General features: G+C 36.6%; 1 protein-coding gene across 5 annotated transcripts in view; it reads left to right on the plus strand.

Annotated features, from left to right (window-relative positions):
• Positions 1-1,080: 1,080 nt before the first annotated feature.
• Pclo (piccolo presynaptic cytomatrix protein) overlaps positions 1,081-26,204 on the plus strand; it is a 263,933-nt gene continuing 238,809 nt past the window's right edge. For 3 of the 5 annotated variants that reach the window (XM_090332895.1, XM_090332894.1, XM_090332893.1), the window contains exons 1-3: positions 1,081-1,607; positions 7,497-9,123; positions 22,261-23,652. In XM_090332895.1, coding sequence (XP_090189021.1) covers positions 1,351-1,607; positions 7,497-9,123; positions 22,261-23,652 — 3,276 coding nt within the window. In that variant the 5' untranslated portion in view covers positions 1,081-1,350. Of the gene's footprint in view, positions 1,608-7,496; positions 9,124-22,260; positions 23,653-26,204 lie in introns of those variants that run through there. The other 2 variants (XM_090332891.1, XM_090332892.1) reach the window with 1 other exon arrangement.

Genomic DNA, 26,204 nt, shown 5'->3' on the forward strand with positions numbered 1-26,204 from the left:
GAAAAGAAACAACAGATGTGTGTAAGGAAAAAGTAAAGGAGAGTATTGGAAATCTGGTGTTACCTATGTAATTCATGCTAATTTTCTTTTACACTTTTCTCTCCACAGTTATTTTTCTTAAATGGAGAAGGTTGCACAGTATTGGAAAAAATTTACTATTTAACAATCTAGATTACGCTATAGTTCCTCTAGTGCAAACTTTTCCACAGTCCTTTACTATTTAGGTAACACTGTAAGCTATGAGCATTCAAAACCCTTACCTGTTTGTCAGTATTGCATAATATAAGCATCTAATTGGTCTGAGAAAGTTTCCGATAATAAATGTCATTCTAAGCTCCTGTTGGGAAATTCTCAAATGTATGAACAAGTATTCTGTTTAATTTCCAGTTACCTAAAACCCTTCCTAGGATTTTTAAATTCCATCATAAAATGGTGAGACAAAGGACAAAGGTCGAACCAATGCAACAGAGATGCTCACAAGACACTCTGTGGGAAATGAACTTTACAACTTGGGGGGAAGGGGAGTGGGTGGAGGGGAAAGTGGAAGAAAACACAGCGGGGTAACACTGTTCCACAAAAAAAGTACTTATTTTCTTTCTTAGGCAACTGTAACCCCTCCATACATCTCTTTTACAATAAAATGAAATTAATTAAAATTTTTTAATATAATAATGATAATAATAAATCATAGTAAACTACAAATCCCAAGAGCCAAAGCTGAAAGGACACGTTCCTTCCTATCCTTTCTCTCCCCTCATCCCTTTTATGTAGCCCGCTAAAACTCAAGTTTGAGGTATCTTGAAATATGCCTGAAAGAAACCTCAGTTCGTTGGCCCTGGCTCCGGGCTCCTCTGGCCAGGCTCCTTTAAATCAGTGCTTAGAGTGCAGAGAGCCAGCAGGCGACGCTGAGTGGGGTGGGCGTGGCACGCGGGCATCACCTGTTCGGCGCGGCGCATGCGCGCGGGGCGGGCGCCGGCGAGGGGGCGGGGCGCGGTGGGCGGGGCGGACGGCGCCCGGCTGGCAGCGCTCACAGCGGCTTCTCTCAGGCACCGGGGGACGTTTGAGGCGGCGTCCGGGAGGGGACGCAGCTCCTGCAAAGGTTGCCTTGGCGCTGTCCAACATGGAGGAGATGGCGGTGGCGGGCGTCACCTGGGAACAGGACTAATCCCCTGCGCGGCGCCCGGCGATCTAGAGGGGTGGTGGTTGAGGGAAGGGGGGTGGCGGCGGTGTCGAGTGCACGCCGCGGGGCGGACCCGGGCTCCGGCAGCTGTTCCGGGCCGGCCGCGGGCTTCTGCACCCGGACGCGGCGGCGCGAGGCGGCGGCCGCGGCCCCGGGCCGGAACCTGAGCCATGGGCAACGAGGCGAGCTTGGAAGGGGAAGGGCTCCCCGAAGGACTGGCGGCGGCGGCGGCGGCGGCGGCGGCCGGAGGCGCGGCGGGCGGCGCGGGGAGCCCCTCGCACGCCGCGATCCCGGCGGGCATGCAGGCGGACCTGAGCCAGCTGAGCGAGGAGGAGCGGAGGCAGATCGCTGCTGTCATGTCAAGGGCGCAGGGGCTGCCCAGGGGAGGCGGCCCCCCGGCCGCTGCGGAGTCGCCCTCCACGCACAGGCACGCACCGCATGCTATCTATCCCTGTCCGGGCATCTATGTGCAGCTGGCCGCCCGTGCCCGTGTGTGCACGCGCGGCGGCACATACATGTCGCCTTCATGGGGGAGCCTTGAAGGGGTAGAATTAACATTAATGATAATAATAACCGAAACACGATGCGGTGTAGAGTTGCCGGAGGAGAGGCACAGGGGTTGCCTTCTTGCAACTGTATTATTATTATTATTATTTTTAGGTTGTGATTTTTTTTTTTTTGGCCTTTGGAACCTTTTCCCTCAAGGATGGTGTGGAGAGACGCCCTCCAGTGTTTTACTAATCTGGAATTCTTCCATTAATACAACACGGACGTGTGGGGGAAATGGATCAAGCTGGGTTGGGTGTTTACCTGTTTCTGTTTAAGTCTCAGCAGTTCGGGGTCTCTCTCTCTCCCTCTCTCTCTCTCTCTCTCTCTCTCTCTCTCTCTCTCTCTCTCTCTCTCTCTCTCTCTCTCTCTCTCTCTCTCTTTCTCTCTCTCTGTGAATGGTGTCTACATATTCCTGTTACCTGTTAATCCACCTGGGAGTGGTTTGTTCCCCTCTTCTCATCCCCCAAAGGAGAACAGTAAGCTGTTTCGATAAAAGGCATTGAAGGAGTCACCTTTTATATTCAGTTAGAGACCTTAAAATATGTTGTGACATTAAACAGATGGTTTGGTCACAGCAGAGCAGGTGCTGTGCTTGTATTTTTGAATTAGCATATGCTATTTAAAAAAAAACATTGCTCTTTTTAATGCAAAAGTGACTTTCAGTTGATGGAAGAACATGTAAGTTTGTATTACCTTAAAATTTGCTTTCAGTACAGAATTTTAAAAAGAAAAACGGATGACAACGTGCACCAGCAATTATAAGAGCTAATCTGCATATTAACATATTCATTTCCTCTCTAACTTTCCATTTTCCTACATCCCAGTAAATTAGTTTTTTCCCAGTTAGAGATCTAAGAGGGTATAATCATTTTGTTTCCTCTGCTTTATTACTATAAACAAACCCTGTAAGTTTACATACACCCTTTTGAAGAAAAAATTCTCTATCCATGGTTCTGAAACATTCTTTCTGTATGACTACTGGAAAGAAATCTATAATTTTTATTTGACATATTAATAATGTAAAAAAGCCCTGCATATATAGAAGTAAAGTTCTCTTCTTTCTGAAATAAAGATGATCTTAACTTATTTACAAATGAGAAAATACATAATTTTGTCAGATATTGTAATACTGAAGTATATATGAGCAACTACATTTTAAAAATGGATACTGAGTATTTTTAAATGATATTTTATATGTTAAAATTTGTCAGGTAAAAATTTTATTTATCGTAAAAAAATCACAATTTTCAAAAATTGATCCCATTATATTAGATACATTAGAACTTATATTGGGTCTATTTCCTTATTTTAAAGGCTATATCATCCATTGCTGTATAAATAGTATAGTTAACAGCATGAGCTATTTTTCTCACTTGATAATAACTTTACATTGGTAACAGCTTCTCTCCGTAAATTTTTTAGAATAGTAGAAAGCTACAGTATTTATTAGGATTTTTTAAAAAAGAAATGAATGGCAGACTTCCTATAATTTTTCCGAAGAGAAGCATGCAACAGGTTTAAAACACTGGTTGCAAATATCAAGAAATATGTGATGTTTGATTTTTAGGTTCTTAAATTCTGATCAGTGGATGATGAAAACTGTTTCATCCTGTTATACTGCTGGCTTTATTTAGAATTTGTATCAAATAATATAATTTCAAAGCTCTCCACTCATAATATTGTTATGGTGGAGTTTTTATTGATAATTTATTTGTAGCCTAAATCAGGCTCTTTCCAAGTATTCAAAAATGCTTTTGAATTTTCAGCTCATTTTTGTTTTACAGAAAGAATTCTGTTAAAGGACCATAACTTTTAAGAAGTTATCCCAATGTATGGTAATTAAAGAAACATTTAGTATGTAGACTTTTCAGATCATTTTAATTCATGTATATGCACATAAGTATGTATCAGGATAATTCAATATATGTGCATATACTTAAGAATGTATTTGTTCGTTAAAGTGTTTAAGAGAAGTGACTTGGGCATGGTAGTACTCAGATTTTCCTTTAAAGAAATAAGGATTGGCATCTCAAAGATATAGGTTCTTCTTGATTTTAGCTGACTTATGGTAATTAATATGAATTTCTAAACGAATATGTGCTTTATTTCCCTTTTTGTTAAGGCATACAACTGTTTTAAAGAGTTATTAAGAGAGTTGATTAAAAATTGACAATGATATTTAATTTAAAATAATCTTATAAATATGACTATTGGTATCAACCCTATATAACTGTTGGTAGTAAGTCAGTGTGATAGATTGGAACACCCCAATCCTACTATATACCTGATGAGGCATCAGAATGGCATAATTCTCTGGGTAACCACTTTCATGATTTAAATTAATCTCCTGATTCTTCAAGTTTCTGTATCTTCTCTAGCTTAAAAAGGAGTAGCTTCTGCTAGTTGATTATTTCTAACAATGTAGGATTTTATGACTCAGCATTGTCAAATTAAGCATCACTGACTATGATATTACATTAAAAATATTATTGCAGTTGCTTTTGCATTCCTAAACTTACAGATCTGATTGATTCATTTTACCTCAGAGTTCTTTTCTACTGTTTTATGAAGGAAAAATTCTAATCTGAAATTAGCAATAGTAAAATGAAAAAGATAATTATATTAAACATGGAAGCTAGAAGTAGAAGACAAGTTACAAAACTCCTGAAGAAAGGTTAAAGGACAACTTTTCTAATAGGATACTTTATAGAAATTGTTGTAAGAATTCTACTGAGTTGATTATTCCCTTTAGTATTTGGGCTTTGCCAACTGAATAACCACCTACTTTATAGCTTGTTAGAGCAACAGGCCAAGATCCACTACTAATGTGAATTATGGAAGTATCTTAGAAGACCTATAGAAATTGAAGCAAAGGGAATTAAGGAAACATTCATCTAGTGTATAGCAAAAATCTGAAATGTTCACCATTATTTTATGAATTCATCAAATATTAATGTTTATATCCTAGTTGCCAGGTTTAATTGTAGGGATGAAAATAGGAAATAGTTCAAGACCATTGCATGATTGGTAAGAAAATAGGAGTTCAAGACCAGATTAGTTTAGCAGTTTTCCTTTTTAATGTAATCACTGTTATACAAAATGAAAACTCAGAAGACCAAAATTAAGGCACCTTAACACTTTTTTAGTCTTAACACTGAATGCTTTTTTTTTTCATTCTCACCCTTAGATCTCTTATCTTTTACTTTTAGTTACACAGCTTCGCAGTTAAATTTATATTGTGGGGAAATCTTTTTTGGCATTATAGATCATTTCTGACAAAGAGGTAAAGAGGTTCTCTAAGATAGTAAAACATTACTTATGGGAAATACATGTTATAATAATGTGCAGTGCAAACTGCTTTCTTATAATGTTTACTGTTAACAAGATAGTTTGCCATTTATAAATTTCATGTTTTTGTGTTGCACATTTGTTGGATTAAGTGAAACTTTTATAGATTGGTAAATACAAATATTTTCATAAAAAAAAGTTTGAAAAAAACTAAAATAGATTTGTGTTTCCTTTTAAAGATAGGTTTCTCAGAGACTGCAGTAAAGAAACTTAAGTAATCATATGGAAGATACTCTCATAACTCTAATTTTTTTCAAGGATGTGGTACAATATATTAACAATGGAGAATTTTTTTGAATAGTGTCAGCATTAGGATCATGAACCTGTTTGAACATAAATTACATTCCGATGTTTATTGTGGCTCTACTACTTTGCTATGGACCATATAACATAGTGAGTTCACAAAAATAATTTTTCCTTAAAGGGAAATATGGTATGTATTTTAAAATCATAACTGTTAGAATTAACTAGGGAAATCACTTTAGTTCTCTGTTTCTCTTGGCACTTCAGAGATGTGGTTAAATATTTATGCTTTGTAACCTCTTTAAAGGAGGAAATCCAAACTCAGAATTCTATATCGTTTGTTTTTTTCCATTTGTTTTTATTTTGGTGGTGCTCTATATGATAGGCATATGCTCAAGTATTAAGCTTGAGACCTTTACCTCTTTATTTTTCAAAAATCAGAATATTATTTTATATATACATTGCCAGTTATATATTAGTTTCTTTCCTATTTTGCTTATTTCTATTATGTTTTAGACTGTGATCTGTGCTCGATTTTCTACACCAGTTCAGTAGTTCTGAGAAACTTGATTCATGTATTGGCAGACATTAAAAAAAAGGGAAAGGTGGGCACCTGTGGCTCAAGCCTGTAATCCTAGCTTCTCATGAAGCTGAGCTCTGAGGATTGTGGTTCAAAGCAAGCTCAGGCAGAAACTCATTTCTAATTAACTACCAGAAAACTGGAAATGGAGATGTGGCTAGAGTGCTAGCATTGAATTCAAGACCCATAACTGATAGGAGAAAAAAAAATTTAAAAAAATCTCTTGTCTTGCTCTTTAGTATATAAATACTAAATTAATACATTAGAATTTTATTGTGATAATATGTGCTACTAAGCCATTATTTACTTATCTTTATTTTAAAAGGAATCATACTTTCCAAAATTAAGACATAATATAATCCCACAGAATACTTACTTGATTTCTTCTATAGTGTGATGTGAAAAGTTGTGACTTCAATGGTGAAAGAATGGCTTATTGAAAAGGTTACTGTGCTTATGACTTTTGGCTATCTGTGCTAAGGAAAGTCTTTTAATTATTCAGACACTCATTCGAGATTGGTTGTCATTCTAAAGCCATTAAAATTTATATCTGGTACATTTGTCTGAATTAAGATAAATGTTATACATTCATTAGCTGTCATATGTTTATGTTAGTATCAGTAACAATAAGATTGCTAATAATATATAAGTGACAATAAGAAATGATGTAGATCTCCTTGAATTAGAGTTCTGGTTTTGTTTTTGTTTTTCATTAAGGACTGTAACAGTACTTTTTAAAAATTTTTTATTTATTTTTTATTGTTGGGATAATGTATAGAGGGGTTATAGTCATATTCGTCCGGTGCATTAATACTCACACCTTGATACTGTGACAATACTTTTCAAAGATGGGATCACACTGGCTGTTTAGATGTCAGGATGTATCTAGGTGAATCTGTTCTTTCTTCACATAGAAATTTCAAGTATTGAGTTAGTGTTTAGAAATGACATTGGTCTTGCATAAGAGAGATTCATTTTTTTCATAAGAATGTGTTAAGTAGTGAAAGAAATCTTGCAAAGTCCACTTAGAATAGTATTTGATAGATATTGCTTTTCTAAAAGAATAGAGAATAATTGAACATTGCCAATTTCCCCAGCATCCCTAGAAAGGTATCATGTAACCTCTACTACTGAAACCTTCTTTCATGTCACATAGTGTATTTTACATAACTAATATAAATTCTTAAAATTAAGTAGAAAGAAATTACAGCAACTTGGATAGTTTTTCTTGTTGCTAGTAGTATTTAGGAGATTTTCTTTGAAAACATAGGATCACATATGCACTGCAATATATTACATTAACTCATTGAGGCTTTGACTTTAACTTATATTTAATTGGGTTTTACGTATTTTATTACACATATTAAATGATACTTTTACTGTATTTTTAATTCCATTATTTCCTTCTTGAAAATATTACCCACTTATAAAAATAACAAGAGCATTAAAGATTTTGTTATTCAGAGGATGTCACAAAATTGTTTCTACATGTTCTTGTGTATTCATAATCTTCGAGGATGTAAGAAAGTGGTAGTTTGTAAGTCACGTGAGTTTGAAGTCACTCACACTATTTTCACTTTTCCTTTGCTCTTCCAGGAAACAAGAGTTGGATAGCAGTCAGTCTCCAAAGCAACCACGAAGACCACCAGACCCTGGGCGGCCAGCTCAGCCTGGTCTCAGTAAAAGCAGAACTACAGACACTTTCAGGTCAGACCAGAAATTGCCTGGAAGGAGTCCTTCCACTATTAGCTTGAGAGAATCAAAGTCCAGAACTGATCTGAAGGAAGAGCACAAGTCTAGTATGATGCCAGGTTTCCTCTCAGATGTAAACCCTTTAAGTGCTGTCTCCTCTGTTGTAAATAAGTTCAACCCTTTTGATTTGATATCAGACTCTGAGGCATCCCAAGAAGAAACCAAGAAACAAAAAGCTCAGAAGGAACAAGGAAAACCTGAAGGAATCACAAAACCTCCATTACAACAACCATCACCCAAGCCACATCCGAAGCAGCAAGGACCTGTTAGGGACCCTGTTCAGCAGGATGCCTCTCCCAAATCAGTATCTTCTCAACAACCAGAAAAAATTAAGCCACAACCTGCTGCTACAGGAAAACCTATGCAGGAGCCTCCCCAGCTTTCTCAGACAGACCAGACAAAATTGCCACTTCAACAGGATGCAACCATGCCTCAGACGAAACAGTCAGATACTGTGAGGAGAGAACCAGGTAAACCTTCACAGCAAAGCCCATCCAAACCATCTAGTCAGCAAGCTACCCTTGGAAAACCTACTGCGGTACCTGGAAAACCACAGCCTGCACTGGCAAAGCCTGGGCCAACAAAGCCCCCAGCTCAACAGCCAGGAGCAGTGAAACCATCAGCCCAACCACAAGGGACCACAAAGCCAACTCAGCAGGCTGAGTCATCTCAGCAACCTGGACCAAAGTCTATAGCTCATACTCCAGGGCTTGGAAAGACTCCAGTTCAGCAGCTAGGGCTGGGAAAGTCCCCTGCCCAGCACCTGGGGACACCAAAAACTCCAGCTCAACAGGTTGGCCCACAATCTCCAGCTAAATCACCTGGACCCACAAAGACTCCTGCCCAGCAACCTGGACCAGTAAAGTCCACAGCTCCACAGCCAGGCCTAGGAAAACCCCAAGCTCAACAGCCTGGCCCAGGAAAAGCTATTCAACAGCCAGGTCCAGCAAAGCCTTCCACTCAACAGCCTGGTCCAGGAAAGCCTTCCACTCAACAGCCTGGTCCAACAATGCCACCACCTCAAGAGATTGGTCCAACAAAGCCTTCTACTCAACAGCCTGGTCCAACAATGCCACCACTTCAGCAGACTGGTCCAGCAAAGCCCCCACTGCAGCAGCCTGGTCCAGCAAAGCAGCCACCTCAACAGCCTGCACCAGCAAAGCTCCCACCTCAACAGCCTGAACTGGCAAAGTCCACCAGTCAACCACCTGGTCCAGCCAAGCACTCTGCTCAACAGTCTACAAAACCAGGAAGCCAAGTGGTATCTGGGAAACCTCTACAACCACCAACAACTTCTCCATCTGCATCACAGGCTCCAGCACAAGGCCTCTCTAAAACTATCTGTCCTCTTTGCAATACCACTGAACTTCTGTTGCATGTTCCAGAAAAGGCCAATTTTAACACGTGCACTGAGTGTCAAACCACTGTCTGTAGCCTCTGTGGCTTTAACCCCAGTCCTCACTTAACTGAGGTGAGTGCTTTGATTTACTGAGTCCATGCTTCTAAAAGACATCACCACCTTCCATACGTGGTGCTTAATTGATCACTTACAGGATAATCCTTTTCTAGTTTCTCCTATCCTCCATAAATGCTCTTCTTTGCATTTGCTTTCTTCCTTCTTTCCTTTTCTGCTTCCTTCCTTTTTTTGTATCATTTGTAACTGTTTTTTATGTTTTCTCCAGTAATAAGAGCAACGTATTGTCAGTTTCTGAAAATTCAGCATAAAAAAGCTTGAATTGGTTAAAACTTACTGAGTTCCTGCTCATTTCATGCTGTTGTTTGCCCTGTATCATGTGTTATTTAGTATAGCATGATGTGGTTATAAATTTTAAATGGACCAAATTTTGATACTCTTAATTGAGATCAAAGTTGTGTTGACAAAAAGTGGACAATATTTTTACATTCTAAATATAGCTTCAATATAAAGCTGAATGTAATTCCTTGATTTATACATTCCTCTTGCTCCCATTGATTCTGATAAATCCAATGAGAGTATGCTTCCCCACTAGTTATTAATAATAGCATGGATCTGTCCGCAAAATGAATTCATCAGGGCAGATTCAACCCTGATATGTATCTTCTAGGAGATCACAAATTATATCTCTTATATCTAGGTAAGTCTACCTAACCATTAGATCATAAAAGGACTTACAATGACACAGAGGAGCACAAAGTTATTGGAAATAGTTCTAAGCTGATCACATAATATGAACTCAGCATTTACTACCTTGGAATTAAGTAGTATTTGGAGATATTCTAGAGGAAAGGGCCAAGAAATAAAACAAAATGAATAGTAATAATAAGAAAAAATTTCCGCAAAGCAGTGGAAAAACTAGGACATTCTCTGGAGTTAAGACATTTTCACATAGTGAGCATGGGCTAATTATATAAATAAAACAAGTATAGAGATATTTAGGGTGTAAAAGTATATGAAAGAAAGCTTTGTTTTTTGTTCTTTTAAATAAATTTTTTGGCTCCTAGTTGATGAGAAGATATGTTTAACCCATTTAGACAACAGTTGTTTATGGGCTGTCTGTGTATTGTATCTGCAGAAGGCTAGAAAGTAACTGACATCAGGCAATGAAGGATTATGTGATCTAAATATCTCTGAGAGATGAGGTTTGTGTACTCTTTTGATAAGTGAAATCCATTTTATGGCAATGACAATGTTTAGCTTTTATGTTAATTCGGGTATTATAATGAAATGTGTGAAAGATACAGATTTAAAGGTCAATCTTCACTTATTTTCTAAAATACCTTTTAGTTTTCTAACAGTAAATCACACTGGCTATTTTTTTTGTCAGTCACTAGGCTTGAATTGTGGCCTTGGTGCTGTCCCTAAGCTATTCAGCTCAAGGCTACTGCTCTACCACTTGAGCCACAGCACCACTTGGGTTTTTTGGTGATTATTTGGAGATGATTCTCACAGACTTTTGTGTTCAGGCTGGCTTTAAACTGCAGTCTTCAGATATCAGCCTCATGTGTAGCTAAGATTACAGGCATAAGCTACCAGCCCAGGGCCATACTAGCTATTTTATATACTTAAGCCATTGTGTATTGAAAATGTACAATTGCTAAGATGATGCTACATTAAAATTATGGAGATCAGATTATAGTTTTTAGATATATATAAGTAACTTTTAAAATTTTGGTAAACATACATTTCTGCCTATCATAAACTGTCTTGATAGTAATATAAATTAATGAGTTGCAATGATAGATGGTAACCTCCAATATTAGCCTTTGTTATGTTTGGATAGCAATGCATAAGGTGAAACTATGCAGGTGGTAATTTATCATTTATTATTTGTACCTACTGTTTAGAGAAAGATGTTCTATACTTCTGTTTGGAAGATATTCTATTACATGTCTCATGGTTTAGAAATATAACTCTAACATGACTGGTGATATTAGTATCAATCAAGCATATTCAACTAAATGATACATGCACTGATGATGAAAGCAGTAAGAGATATGAAAAATATGGACTTAAGAGTAGGAAGTACTCATCTCCAGAGGGTAAGTTTATGCTACGGAGGAAGTGGCAGTTGAGATGGAATATATAAGGGTGAGTGCTATTCCAACAGATGGAGGACATCACACCTGGGAATATTTTAACCAAAATATCAAGACTGAAAAACACAATGTACCAGACATAAATCTAAGTTAGCTGAAGCAATGGGAAGGAAATGGACAATGAGGTCTGAGGAGGTTAAAGTCATGTTTTTGCAGTTTACCTTTTAGCGAGGAAAGATGAGAATTCTACTTTATGAAATGTAACTTGATTAATATAGTCAAATCTTGATTATTTTCTAGATTTTTATCAAGTCCTTATTGTGAAGTACAACTGAGTGCTGTGGAAAGATCAGTATTTATGAAATATGGCATCATCCCTAACTTGTACATAAGAAATGATATGTATGAGCATGTGAATATATGTGTGCATGCATATATATTAGTTTTTATAAGGCTTTACATTTCATATAATCATTTAAAAATTTTATCAAAATTAAGGTTTCAAATAGTTATATGGCATATATTTAATTTTCCGTATTATACTAATTAGAAAATTAGTGTTTAAATGGTTGCTATGGTTACTTTAGTTGTTAGGCTCACCCAGATAGTAAATTAGCAAGCAGAACTCAAACCTAATATTCTGATTTCAAATGTGTTTACTTATGTGGGAAGAAAAATAAAAGCTCTGTGGTCAAAGGAAGAAGCAAGCCATCACTGTGAGAAATGGGATTAGAGTTGCTATCTTGAAAGCAGAGTGTTTTTCCAAGTTGAAGAAAGAAGGCAGAAAATTTTAGTTCCAGATATATATGAGGAGACCACAATTTCCAAACTATTACAGCTATCAATGAAAACATAAATCTCTCTCCATCTTCTAAATTTCCCTTAAGTATTCAGATTGCATAAATGAACCATTTTTCTATTCAAGATATAAATAGAACCTGGTCATTCTTTGGTAATCTATTTACATGAATTCATTATTTTCCCATTTGATATTTTTTGTCAGTAACTATCTTGTGTGTACATGTGTGTGGGTGTATGTGGGTGTGTGTGGGGGGCATGTATTGGCCTTGGGACTTGAATACAATGCCTTAGCTTTTTTTTTTTTGCTCATGGCTAACATTCTACCTATTGAGCCAAAGCTCCACTGCTGGGTTTTTTGGTAGTTGGAGATAAGGATCTCATTAACTTTCTTGCCCAAACTGCTTTTGAATCACAATTCTCAGATTTCAGCCCCCTGAGCAATTATAATTGTAGATGTAAGCCACTGGTGTCGAATTAATATTGTTATATTTGTAGTCTGTGGTTAAAGTAAAATATTCTCTATTGAAAAACTAGACATTTTTCTGATTTTTTTTTCTGCTCAAGGAATAAGAATTAAGGCAATTTATTTGTGTCTGTCTTAATTCTTTGTTCTTTTTTGTTTTGGTGGGAGGGGTCATGGAGCTTAAACTCTTGAGCTCTTCAGCTCCAGGCTACCACCCTACCTTTGAGCCACAGCCCCACTTCCTGTTTTCTAGTGATTAATTGGAGATAAGAGTCTCACAGCTTTGTAGTTTCAGAGCTGGGTTTGAACTGTGATTCTTAGATCTCAGCCTCCTGAGTAGCTAGAATTACAGGAGTGAGCCACCTCTATCAGCCTGTGTCTGCCTTAATTCTCAACTAACTCCAAGTTGTAGAAGGGTTGAAGAGGTAGCTCTATTCAGCTACAAGCTTTATTCTTTTCACTATGAGTTTGCTACACTTTCTCCTACTTAGCCATACACAAACATCTTAGCCAATAGAGTCATATATGTGGAAAGTAACTATGCTCTCTGGAGGCTGTTGAGATATGAACGGATGCAAATGAAACTTAAGAATCTGTTGGCTCTAAGCCTGGACTTTTAGTGCCAAGTGAAAGTTTCCCTGTACAGTTTCTTGCTGGCCCATTAAAAGAATTAATTGATAAAATACAGGGCTGCATTTAGTCTTGTTTTCTAATATAGAAACGAATTTTTTTCCATTTTAGTGACAAAATTCGTGAACAGCAAAATCAATTTTATTTTTGTTTTTGCTGATTTGCTTTATCTTTTTAGTATATTGCCAAGGGCCAGGTACACTCATAGAAAGATTTAAAGTTCAAACTCAATGTTTAATAACTGCCAGCTCTTCTGATTTTATAAGATAAAATGATTTGTCACATTCAGAATGTTGATAATGATTCAGATGTTTGTAATAGAAGTGAATTTAGGTGGGTTTGTTTTCATTTCTTTTCTGTCATAATACAGTGATCATTCTTTTGGCTGAAAACGGCTATCTTATTAAATAAAACTACATTCCAGGAGAAGCAAAAGAACCTAGATTTTATTTGAGTACAATGGCTGAATCTTTTAGGTTGATATCCCTCTGCTGCTTCTAATTCTAGAGAGAGAAGCAATGTGTGCGGGGTGTGTGTGTGTGTGTGTGTGTGTGTGTGTGTGTGTGTGTGTGTGTGCGGGTGTGTATGTGTACAGTAGAGGGGCTTGTTAAGAAGAGAAAATAAGAAAAGAGATGTATGCCAAACATCAAGAGGATAAATCCTATGGAGAAAGTTAGCCTGGAAGGCATTGCTCATGTTGGAGAAATTGAATGAACTTTTAGAAGAGAGAAAAAAAATTTTTTTTTCAGTTGCTTGATGTTTTTAATGCAGATTTTGGATGTTTTGTTTTTTTTTCATTTCAAATTCTAAGACCTTCCTAAAAAGGAAGGCTAACCATACAAATGTTTATTCCTTCTCTGTAAATGCCCTATTATAAGTATTTGGGGGGAGGTCATGGGGTTTGAGCTGTGGCCTGGGTGTTGTCCCTGAGCTCTTCAGCTCAAGGCAATCACCCAACTCTTGAGCCATAGCTCCACTTCCTGTTTTTCTAGTGATTAATTGGAAATAAGAGTCTCTCGGCTTTTTATTGCCTGCTTTTTATTGCCTAGGATGGCTTTGAACCGTGATCCTCAGATCTCAGCCTTCTGAGTAGCTAGAATTACAGGCATGAGCCACCACACCTGGCTGTAAATATTTTTTTTTAATTAAAAAAATATTGAAGGTATCTTTGGTCCCAATTTGTTTTAGAGCACAAATAATCGAAGTTGATATGCTGAAGAATTCTTGGAAGATGAGACATTGGGTTAGGAAAGCAACTGCATAATTGACTTCCCAGGAGAACCTCAGAGAGGGTGCTTTCCCTAAGCTCTTCAGCTCAAGGCTACCACCTACTCCTTGAGCCACAGCACCACTTTTGCTTTTCTGGTGGTTTAATTGGAGATAAGGTTCCCCACACTAGCTTTGAATCACAATCCTCAGATCTCAGATTCCAGAGTAGCTAGGTTACAGGTGTGAGCCACCACACCTGGTGTCATTACATTTCTAATTAACAAATACAAAACAGTCTAGTGGATTCACTCAAGAAAATAAATATAAAAATTCTTAAATTCCCGAAAAAGATTTATCATATTCAAATTTCAGTAGGCCTATTGGAGTACAAAGGACTCAGTTAAGGAAAATAAAAATTCAGAATATCCCTTGATTAGGGAGCTATATTAAAAGAACAGCAGGGGCCGGGAGTTCCGCCTAGTGGTAGAGTGCTTGCGTAGCATGCACAAAGACCCAGGTTCGATTCCTCGGTACCACATACATAGGAAAAATAAAAAAAGCCAGAAGTGGTGCTGAGGCTCAAGTGCTAGAACTGTAGCCTTGAGAAAGTCCAAGGACAGTGCTCAGGCCCTGAGCTAACTCCCAGGACTGGCAAACAAACAAACAAACAAAAACTTGCAGAATTATTTGGCTACATAGTCTTTACTGTGATTCAGGAATTTTCTAGACTCTGGAATATAAGAGTGAACAAAACATACTAAAGTGTTTCTCTTATAAAATATATACTCTAGCAAGGATCACAGTTAAGTAAACATATGGTATGGCAGATGGTACTAAGCTTTTCTGGAGAAAAGTGAAATGTAGGAAGGTTAGCATGTACCAGGAGAGGAATGCAGATTGTTGGTGGGGATCCCTTACTCTTTTAGATAGGGAGGATATAATCTTAAGAGTTAATAGATGGCTTTTCAATTCCAGATCCTTTAATGGTGAGTAAAAGTAATTAGTAAGCATAGTCCTATTTTCTGTAGGTAAAGAGGTGATGTGAATGTAAGGAAAAAGTAATAATACACTTGGTTCATAATTCTGCCTTCACTTTTTCACTTTTACCTGGTAGTAGAGACAGGGAATGGTCATTTAACTGAACTTCTCATGATATGGAGATACTTCTACTCCTAAAAATAGGTGAGAAGCAACATGTGATGGATAAAACAACTTTCGCCTCATGGTAGGAATACAAATAATAATAATAATAATAATAATAATAATAATAATAATAATACAATAAAGAGGCCAGGGTCCCATGACCTTCTTCAAGAACTTATCTCCAGTGACCAGAGACTTCCAGTAGGCTTCAACTCTTATAGTCTTGCCAACCAAGCCTTTAACACATGGTCCTTTAGGGGATATTCCAGATCCAAATTATAGCAACATTCTACTTAGCAAACTCTGAAGAATTTTTGGCTCAAGACAACATTGTGAATTTCAAATACCTTATGCTGGGGATGCTATTTAGCCAGTTTCTTATTCTTTGCTTGTCAAAGCTGTCTGTGCATTAATTTGAACCATATTTAGACGAAGCCAATAAAGAGAAATGAAATACTTCATCTCTAAGCTTAAGGCTTCTGGAAGACACAGGATATTGATTTTGTTGCAATGCTTTCGTGTCATACAACTTCAGGTTGCTCTGAATAAAATTCTTTCATGGAGTTGCTTCCCATGTTATCACAGTTCTGAGGAGCCAAGACAAATTATACATTAGTGTGTATATCTTAGGATACTAACCACATTGAACTATCCCCAGTGAACCTGTTGTTTTACTAGTGCTTCCCTCTGTGGGAGATGTCATGTGGTTGGAGTGAGCCTTGAGGAATAAAAATCATAATCAGTTTTGAAATCAGCATGGATTTCTTTTTATAACATTGGATTCTTTTATTTTCAACATTGAAATTTCAACTCAAAGCTTTGTGCTTGTTAGGCTGGTACAGTACCACTTAAACAAAACCTCAAACTCTATCTATTGATGATTATTGTTGAGATAGAGTTATGCATATTTTCTTCCCTAGTTGGCCTCAGACCATGATTTTTTCATTCTTACCCTCCCAAGTAGCTAGAATTACAGGTGTGAGCCATTATTGATGTCCACCTTATAATATTATTTTCTTAGAACTTTGTCTTACTATATCTTTTCATAGCATTCAAAACAATGTGTACTGCTTAGTAAAATTTTTAAATAATGATATAAAATAGCAAAAAATATTCTTTGAGAGAATTCATCATTAAATGATATTTCAAATTCTAAGGATAAGAGGAAATATTTTAAAAATATTTGCAGCCTCTAAATATTTGAATCTAAATATCATTTAAGATGTGGCATGTCTTGGGTGATGTTAAAACAATAAGTGGTACAGGGGATATTTTAATGTGGATTGTAATGAATTGACTGAAAGAGCCACATTTAGATAAAGGAGGACTCCACAGTTTACACAAACTCAGGGCTTAGGTAAGAGAAGGTGAGAATAATGTCTTGACAGAATAGATGCTCTATTTAAATGATAGAGTTGGCAGAAAAGTAGTTATGATGAATCAGCAACAAGAATCAAAGAGGTTTTTATTATAACATGATTAGAGAATAGTTTTTCAACAGCTAATATACTCACCAGCAAGTATAAATTCTTCACTTTGTTCTCTTGGCATTCCATTATTTCAAGTACATCTGCCATGCAATTGAGAAGGGATTCCATCATAAATCTTGTACAGGCTTTCTGTTTGTTGGGAATGGGAATATTTAGTTGTTATTGTTTTGAGATACTTTTATTCTGTTTTGAAGCTAAACAAATTAATGATAGTCTGAACGGAAGGATGCTTCCATTCTGGGTCCCCATAATTGATTGATTCACTTCATTGTTTAGATGGTTGTTTTGAATTATTATTTAATATGCACTCTTAAAAATCATAATATAATTTTGGGTGATCATTGGTATTGGTATGTTCTGTGAAAGAGACAGTGGTAATTGAAATTCTATATACATGTACACAATGTTCACATTTAAGCCTTCATAGGGTACTTCTTGAGAAATGTAAATAAGACAGTTATGATTGCTCAATCTTATGTAATGAAATTGCATTACTGTATTTCTCATCTGTGATACATAGTAAAGGCTGATCAAAAAGGAAACTTGATTGATGTATTGATCAGAGAGGTATGTTGGCATACATTAGCATGTATGGTGATGTGAAAATGAAAAGAAATTCTCTTACTCCCATTTATGTAACAAATCAGTATTTTCTTTGTTTTTTTTCATGTATCTTACTGCATTTAGTGTGGCTATTAAGTAATTGTGCTTACATCGAAACTGTAGACATTTTGTAAATAAGGAAATAGATGGAGAAAGGAAGATATGATGTTACTATTTCCCATGTTTGTTGTATTCATTCTAGACTTCCAAGAACAATTGAGGCTTGAATTAGTTGTTTCTTTTTAATGCCTGTACAGGAACATATTGTTCTTTGACTCATTGATACAAATGTAGGCTCTCCAAGTACCATTTATTCCCTTTTAAATAAATGTGGATGATTTTAATATAGTATGAGGGAGGGATGCTACTTTTGATGTTGGACCTGGCAAGTTGTTTATGAACTTTCTTTGAAAGGAAAGGCATGATAAGGACTAAAGATTCTTCTCGTGGTAGCAGGATGCCTCAGTCATTCAGAACAAGGGGACTACAGACCATATGTACCATAATTAACTGGCAGCAACTGAGGAATGATGCTAGAATATCAGATACATGTATGTTCAGAATGAGAGAGAAGGGTTTAATTTTCAAACATGACAGCAATTGTCTCTAGGTTTATGGTTAAAAGACAATGTAATTCTGGATAACTCTTTATTTGTTGTCATTTTACAATTGGATCAAAATTTAGCTAGGTTGTATGAGGCCAAAGATACAAGATTCTGAGGAGAGTGGCATGCAGCTAGAAAAGGAACACAGGAGCCTGCAGTACTGACTAGGTAAACAGTAGGAATTGACAGAGTAAACACAGAAATGCTGTAGCCTGAAGAGCACAGCTAAGCATCTGCCATTAATTTGTGTAATTCAAACCAGCTAAAACAATATTTGTGAACATCTGTGATGCCTTCGGGGTCAGTTAGACTTCCGGGATCAATACAAAGCACTACAAGGAAGTGATTCAAATTTGTTGCCTTGATTCTTTAGGGGAATATATAGAATTTGAAATAGTAAAATTAAATATGTTACATTTTCTCATAATAATAGGATTTATTTCATAGATCACGAGGGAGCTTGAGTTAGCCACTTCTGTTGTTTGTTTTAAATGGGTTACTTTGGGTGGAAGTAAACAATGTTTGAGAACGGTAAGTTTAACTGAGAAGAGTGGCTTTAGAAATGGGTGGGAATGAATGGAGACTTGCCTATCACAAGCATAGCATACTTACTTATGGAATAATTGGCAATGTGGTAAAAGTTCCTATTGAAGTAACAGATGGCAGTGGAGCTATTACTGTCATATTCTCCCTAAGTCCATTGTGAGAGTCTTGGCAAAGAGCAAAGTGGAAGTCAGGTTATGATGATGTTTTACCACCCTTCCTGGAACTGCTCATGGACTTTTTTCATGTTTTCAATGTATAGTTTGAACAGATAGTTTGAATAGTACAGGTCCTTTTTATTTATTTTTTTGATATTTTTTATTGTAATTAATAAAAGGGTTACATGATATTTGCCAGATAGAAGGTGCATTAATTCACATACATTGATACCTTTTCACATGTCTTGGTCCCCATTACCCTCTCCTCCTCCCCCCCATCTTGTTTTCCCCCTTCCCTATCCAATTTGAAATAACCAAATACAAATATATCTGATAAATCAGGTAACAAAGTGAGATACTGTAACAATATGAGATAACCAAGGGACAGCAAAAGAAATGAGAGATAACATAATACCTTAAGGACAACAATCATTATATGGCTTATGTTTCTATATCCTAGAGATCCTGATTTAGCGTCCTATAATATGGCCTTTTGTATCAAGGTTTTGCTCTATTGCAAATCTATGCTAGTAGAGCCCAAGGTTTCTACTGATTATGATGAATGAGGGAAACCATTGAGCCTAAGTTCCTTTGAGTCTGGCTTACTTCACATAATATGATTTTTTCTAAGTCTTTCCATTTCCAAATGGGGCGATGCCGTACTTTCTGACAGCAGCATAGAATTCCATTGTGTACAAATACCACATCTTGTTGATCCATTCATCAGCTGAGGGACTTCTAGGTTGGTTCCATATCTTTGCTATGGTAAATAGTGCTGCAATGAACATTGTTGTGCTGGTGGATTTAGTATGTCCTTGTTTCTGAATGATTGGGTAAATGCCAAGTAGTGGAATTGCTGGGTCATAGGGGAGCTCTATGTTTAGTCTTTAGAGGAACTGCCACACTGCTTTCCATAGTGGTTGAACAAGTTTGCACTCCCACCAACAGTGCAGTAGTGATCCCTCCTGGCCACATCCCCTCCAGCATCTGTTGTTATTAGTTTTCTGCCCCCCCTTTTTTTGAGAAGTCATGGTGGGTATTGTAGATGCTGTTGTTTACAGCATAAAGTTGTTTAGTACTGAGATTTAAAAAAAATTACTTCTATGCCAGTAGAATTAAATAAAAAGGAAGCTCTGTCTAAAAAAATTCCTAAGAGGATTAAAAAGCTTTTCATATTGCAATAGCTATAGACTATAATTTCAACCTGTGTTCAGCCAGTGAGTGGAACATAAAGGAATGAAATCTCTCTTATGTACAGAAATCTGGTCATTAAAAGAACCAAAAAGAGAAGAGTGAAGTCTATTCATGACAAGAGTATGTTCAGAGAAACATATTTTCTCAGTGGAGGGGGAGTGATTCATGATTGTTGCCTCCCTTTTCTTAGCTTTCTTGGAGGGAGATGCATTTATTTACCTTTTTGAATGACAACCAATCTTTTTATTTTGTCACAAGTTCAGTATACAGTGTGTTTCCAATGGTCAGTGTATATAATATACTGGATATGTTATCAAAATCTTTCATCTTGAAGTTAGGGTCTAATGAGAGACTGTCTGAAGCTCTGACATTCACATTGCAGACCAACTTATCAGTTTTAACTAATAAAAACCTAAAAAGGTCTAAGAAAAGCACAAAGAAATTGACAGAAAAGAAGGAAGTATGCATTATATTATCAGATACATACACAAGTACACACACAAATGCATACACACAGTGCCAGAAATTGTATTATTTATTCTTATTACATTTTGCTTTCTTCTTTATTCACTGTATTGTGAAGAAAGGGCAGCAAAATTTCTGGTTTTACAGTGCCAAATATTCTGCAAAATGTGCACATTAACCATTTGAATAAAGGAGGGAATGTTGATTACACTTTACATTTATTTTGACTGTATTTTTTTGTTAAAACGAATAAAAACAATTAATGGTAAGGAGAGTAACTCCAGAAGCTTGAACCTTAAAGTCATCATTGTGGCTATAGATATGTAATAGATGCTCTATAGAAAAACAGTTGCAGTAGTTGTAAAGAATTATATTTTAATTACATTTTCTCCTGTTTCTGGCAGCATGGAGGCCTATGAAAAAAATAATAACCCTTCACTTTATAATTTTGAACTATGGGAAATTTTTCTATTGCCAGTGTATTTTTTTCTCCTATATCATATTCTTCTCAAAGAATTTCACTGACGAAATGTTGAGATGAATTACTGTGGGTGGAGAGGTTTGTATCTTAGTATAATTTGATATCCTAAGTTTTCTTGGTAGCATTTAAAGTATTCTGCTACAAAACATTATTTAGAATGGTATGTGTAAAGATAAATGCTAACATATTTAAATTATCTGAAATATATGATATCAAACTATATTCACAATAGATGCAATATTAAAAGAGCAGTTATGTCAATACATACATGTATTTACAGTTATATTTCTCTGCTTTTTTTTACACATATAGTATCAGTCAAACATGTACATTTATACTTTTTTTTGATAGGTCGTAGGGCTCAAGGCTTACTGCCTGTTTTCTAGAGGTTATTTGGAGATAAGAGTATCAGGTTCTTTTCTATCAGGGCTGGCTTTTATCCTATGATCTCAGCCTCCTGATTAGCTAGGATTACAGGCATGACCCATCACACCCTGCTATGGTGTTTTTGTTGTTGTTGTTGTTTTAAGCAGGTAATGCAGTCAGGTATAGTAACAATATGAGATTAACCAAAGAGCAACAAAAGAGAAGAGAAATAACATAGTACATTAAGAAAGACAGTCACAAAAGATAAAGCACTTGTTTCCAAATCCTACAGACTGGCTATGGTGTTTTAAAGTATATTTGTAATAGTTGGAAAAAACATCAACTTTCTGCATTAAATTATGCTAATTGTTATCTTTGGAGAGGATGACTTTATTTTTTATTTATTCCCTTTGCAGAAAGTGTTAAGGATTTTTATTTTTCACACATTTCAGTATGTTGACTTAGAGGGTGAAATAATGTCTTGCTAATTTAAGAAATTGGTAATGTTTTTGTAACTCAACAAGCCTACTCCACGTTGTATAACTAAAATTTGTGAGGAGCCATGAGTAAAGAAAATACACATTATAAATGACTAATAGAATCAAGTAAGTTAAAACTCACTCTTTTGTTCTACAAATTTTCTGAAAGCAATTAAATTGAGCAAATAATAGTAAAAAATAACTAACATTGGGAGAAACTTGAAACTATTTCAGTTGTTACATTTTACTTGCCTTAAAGTGCATTGCCTTCTGTTTTTGTGAGTTTCATTAATTATATTTTCCCAAAATTAAACTCAAATATTTTACTCTAAATTAATGTGGTGTACATTTTACACTTTGAATGTGGAGAGACATTTAACCAATGTCAGCAGGCATGCTTTAGAGTTAGTTTTATTTGCAATGTTGTTATCTCAATGACAGGTGGTTTTATATTCTTTCTAGATAAAAGAATGGCTCTGTTTAAACTGTCAGATGCAAAGAGCTCTGGGAGGTGAACTGACTCCCGTTCCATCATCACCCCAACCCAAATCGAAGACTGTAGCAGCAGCAGCCAGCAGAACATCTCTGCAGTCCCAGCAGGCTTCTCCAAAGGATTCTGCACCCAAGCAGGATATTGCAAAGGCACCTGAGTCTAAAAAGCCACCACCATTAGTGAAACAACCAACCCTTCATGGTCCTGCCCCAGCAACAACCAAGCAGCCTCCTGTGACAGAGGCCTTGCCCAAGCCAACTCCTCCCAAAGACACTTCGGTCCCTTCATCAGAGCAGGCCAAGGCCCCCATTGTGGATGATAAACCAAAGCAGCCCCAGATGGCAAGGCCACCTACAGATGACACTGCATCCTCAGCACCAGTGATAACAAAACCTGATCTGTCCAGCTCCCAGATACTATCTCAAGCTCAAGAGAAATCCCCTCCTGTTAAAACAGATTCCACAAAACCCTCACAGAGTTTTCCACCAACCGGAGAAAAAGTCACTCCAATCGATTCTAAAGCTATACCTCGACCTGCATCAGATTCAAAAATTATCTCACATCGTGGGCCCAGTGTAGACAGCAAAGATCAAAAACCAGTTGAGCCCATTCCAAAGAAGGAGGAACCCAAGAAAGCCCAAACCAAAATGACCCCTAAACCCGATGCCAAGCCAATGCCGAAAGGGTCACCTGTGCCTTCTGGGCCACGAGCGACTGCTGGCCAAACTACTCCTGCATCTCAACAACTGCCAAAGCCTCAGGAGCAATCGAGACGTTTCAGTCTGAATCTAGGAGGTATCACTGATGCTTCTAAGTCGCAGCCTACAACCCCTCAAGAAAGTGTGACTGGGAAACTCTTTGGGTTTGGAGCATCCATCTTCAGCCAGGCATCAAATTTAATTTCCACAGCGGGCCAGCCAGGACCTCCTTCACAAGGTGGTCCAGCAGCGCCATCTAAACAAGTCCCTACTCCTTCACAGCCACCTTCTCAGGTACCATCCAAGGCCACCGTTCAGGCCCCACCAGCCCCTGCCAAGGTTACACCTGCAAAAAAGGAAACTAAAGCTCCTGGAGCTGAAAAGTTAGAGCCCAAAGCTGATCAAGCTCCAATAGGGAAAAGAATGGAAACTGATCAGAAGCCTCTGCCTGTTAAAGATAGAAAACCTCCAGCCATGGAGCCTCAAAAGGCTGTCCTTCCTGACAAGCTTGAGAAAACCACCAAACCAAAACCAACCTGCCCTCTGTGCAAAACTGAACTTAATGTGGGTTCTCAGGATCCTCCTAACTTCAATACTTGCACTGAATGCAAGAATCAAGTGTGCAATCTCTGTGGATTTAACCCTACACCCCACTTAACTGAGGTAGGAAATAGATATTTTTACATATAGTTGTGAATCTATCCATTTATTCTGAGATACTTGAGAGGAACGTAAGTTTCTACTGTGGAAGACAAATTATATTGATAACTTAGAAATTTCTGTTATTTATTTCATGCTTATTTTCTTACTAAGGATCTATTTTCCTCAAACTGCTATGGGTACGTACATCACACACAAACTTCATTTAGGTAAGAAGATTCAAGATGCTGGTAAATTTAAATTCCAGTTCTGCAGGCATTAAAGACCTACAGCTCAGGAGGATTATTCAGTTTACATTTGGAAACTCTCAGTTAAAGTAATATTTGATTCTCATGTTCTTTAATCCTCTAGTCTCTAATACCATTTTTAAAAAGGTGGTTGCAGATTGATCAACTGAGTGAATTCTGTTACATTTAAAACCAGTTAGAGACTTTATGAAATTAATATTGCTGCCTAGTGAGAACAATAACTCATACATTTTATGTCTAGGCATTTTATAAGTCTCTCTTAGATTTTATCTGGCATCAATATAGTAGAGCACTTTACCAGAAACTGTGGAAAGGAAGATAGATGGAGTTTTATGACTAATGTGAAGATATTTTTATGGAGTGTCAAAACATGACCAGAAAGCAGATGGTGAATTTCCACCTACTATTATGATGATAAATGAATGAATATGCAATCATTGATACCATGTTAGAGCTATTACAATATTTGGGTGCTGGCAAACACAGAGATGAAATGATTATTTCTATCTTAGATAAATAAATGTTTTAACAAGTGTTTAATAGATGTTATGAAAATGGATTTAAAATAATTACAGTTTTATACAAATCCAAAATACTCCAAGAGCATTATACTCTTCTCACCCTCACATTTGTTAGAATGGAAAAACTCAGTAGATCTTAGCAGGTTGTATAGTAATGCTCTGAAGTTTGTTTGGCTTTAGAGTTGTATGCTAAATAGTTTTAAGAACAAACCATAGAATGATTTTTATCCCAAAACACATTAGATTGGTTTGATGTAGTTAAGAACATAGGAAATCATTATTACCACTGGTGTCAGCAGTTTTTTGACTATTTCTTCCTTGTCAGCTGTGCTGAATGTTAACTAAGACAGTTTTAAAGGAAGACAAATGGTGATTTCCTTCAGCACTTCATGTGTAAAACAAAACAGAATTACTATTTTACAGTATTTTGGATAAAATAGAAAAATGAAATAAACAACAAAACTTAAAATTTATTTTATAATTTTAGAGGAAATGTTCTTGTTACATATTTATAGTTGGGGATTTTTTCCAATACAATTACATTTATTTTAATATTCAAAAAGTTATATCTTGTAACAGGGATATTTATGGTATCAGCACGATGCAGTTAATTGAAAGAGTTGTAAAACCACTATTAAAAACAAAAGTATATTTGTGGGGCTGGGAGTTTGACCTAGTGGTAGAGTGCTTGACTAGTAGGCACGAAGACCCGGGTTCAATTCCTCAGTACCACATACATAGAAAAAAGCCAGAAGTGGTATTGAGGCTCAAGTGGTAGAGCTCTAGCCTTGAGAAAGTCCAAGGACAGTGCTCAGGCCCTGAGCTCAAGCCCAGGACTGGCAAAAAAAAGTATAATTGGTATATTAAAAAAGGTATCTTGAAAGGAGAAGAGAGTAACATGATTTATATACATCTATATGTATGCATATTTTCAGGGTTGTATTTGGATATATATATATATATATACATTTAATCATTATAATTATCAAAATTTTGTTAGTGGTTAGAAGAATGAAATGAGGTCCCTTTGGGTAGAGACTATAAATTTTCCAGGAAAATATTGGACATTCTGCACATTGGAAAATTATACTTAGAGATAGTAATTTGAGAGTCAGATTTCTCAAATGAAGTATATAATTAACGGATATATGAATTTCAAGGATTTTGTAATTGGAAAATATGTATGAGATAGTTTAAGGTCTTATTTTGAAAAATGATCATAGGATTTAGGATATCTGCCAATGTTAGAGCTATTTTGACCTACAGGAAGTTCTTTGTGTTTGCAAGGCCGTATTTCAGAGGGAAAGAATATCCAGTATAACCAAAAGTGACTATTATTTCTTTTGATAATTGATATGAAGTTTTAATTAGTATAAGACTTGATCACTGGCTTTTACAGAAGAGTCCCATGGCTAGTTTGGTACCAAGAAATTGACTTGGGGCTGGGAGCATAACCTAGTGGTAGAGTGCTCACCTACCATGCACAAAGCCCTGGATTTGATTCCCCGGAATCACATACACAGAAACAGGGAGAAGTGGTGTTGTGACTCAAGTGGCAGATTGCTAGCCTTGAGCAAAAAGTGTCCAGGACTGGCAAAAAAGTAATTGACTTCCAAAGAACTTTGAAGGAACTGCATTCTGCTTTGGTGAAAAGAATTGTAAACTGTATTGACATGTGCCTATGCTTATATAATCATCTGGGAATCAATAAGTATATATTATATGCATATATTCATGTGCAGTAATATATGTATATAATTCTAAATATATTCTAAATATTGTTTTT

Source organism: Megascapheus bottae, chromosome 5 (genome assembly GCF_031878675.1).
Source record: "Megascapheus bottae isolate mThoBot1 chromosome 5, mThoBot2.hap1, whole genome shotgun sequence".
In the NCBI taxonomy this organism is placed as follows: domain Eukaryota; kingdom Metazoa; phylum Chordata; class Mammalia; order Rodentia; family Geomyidae; genus Megascapheus; species Megascapheus bottae.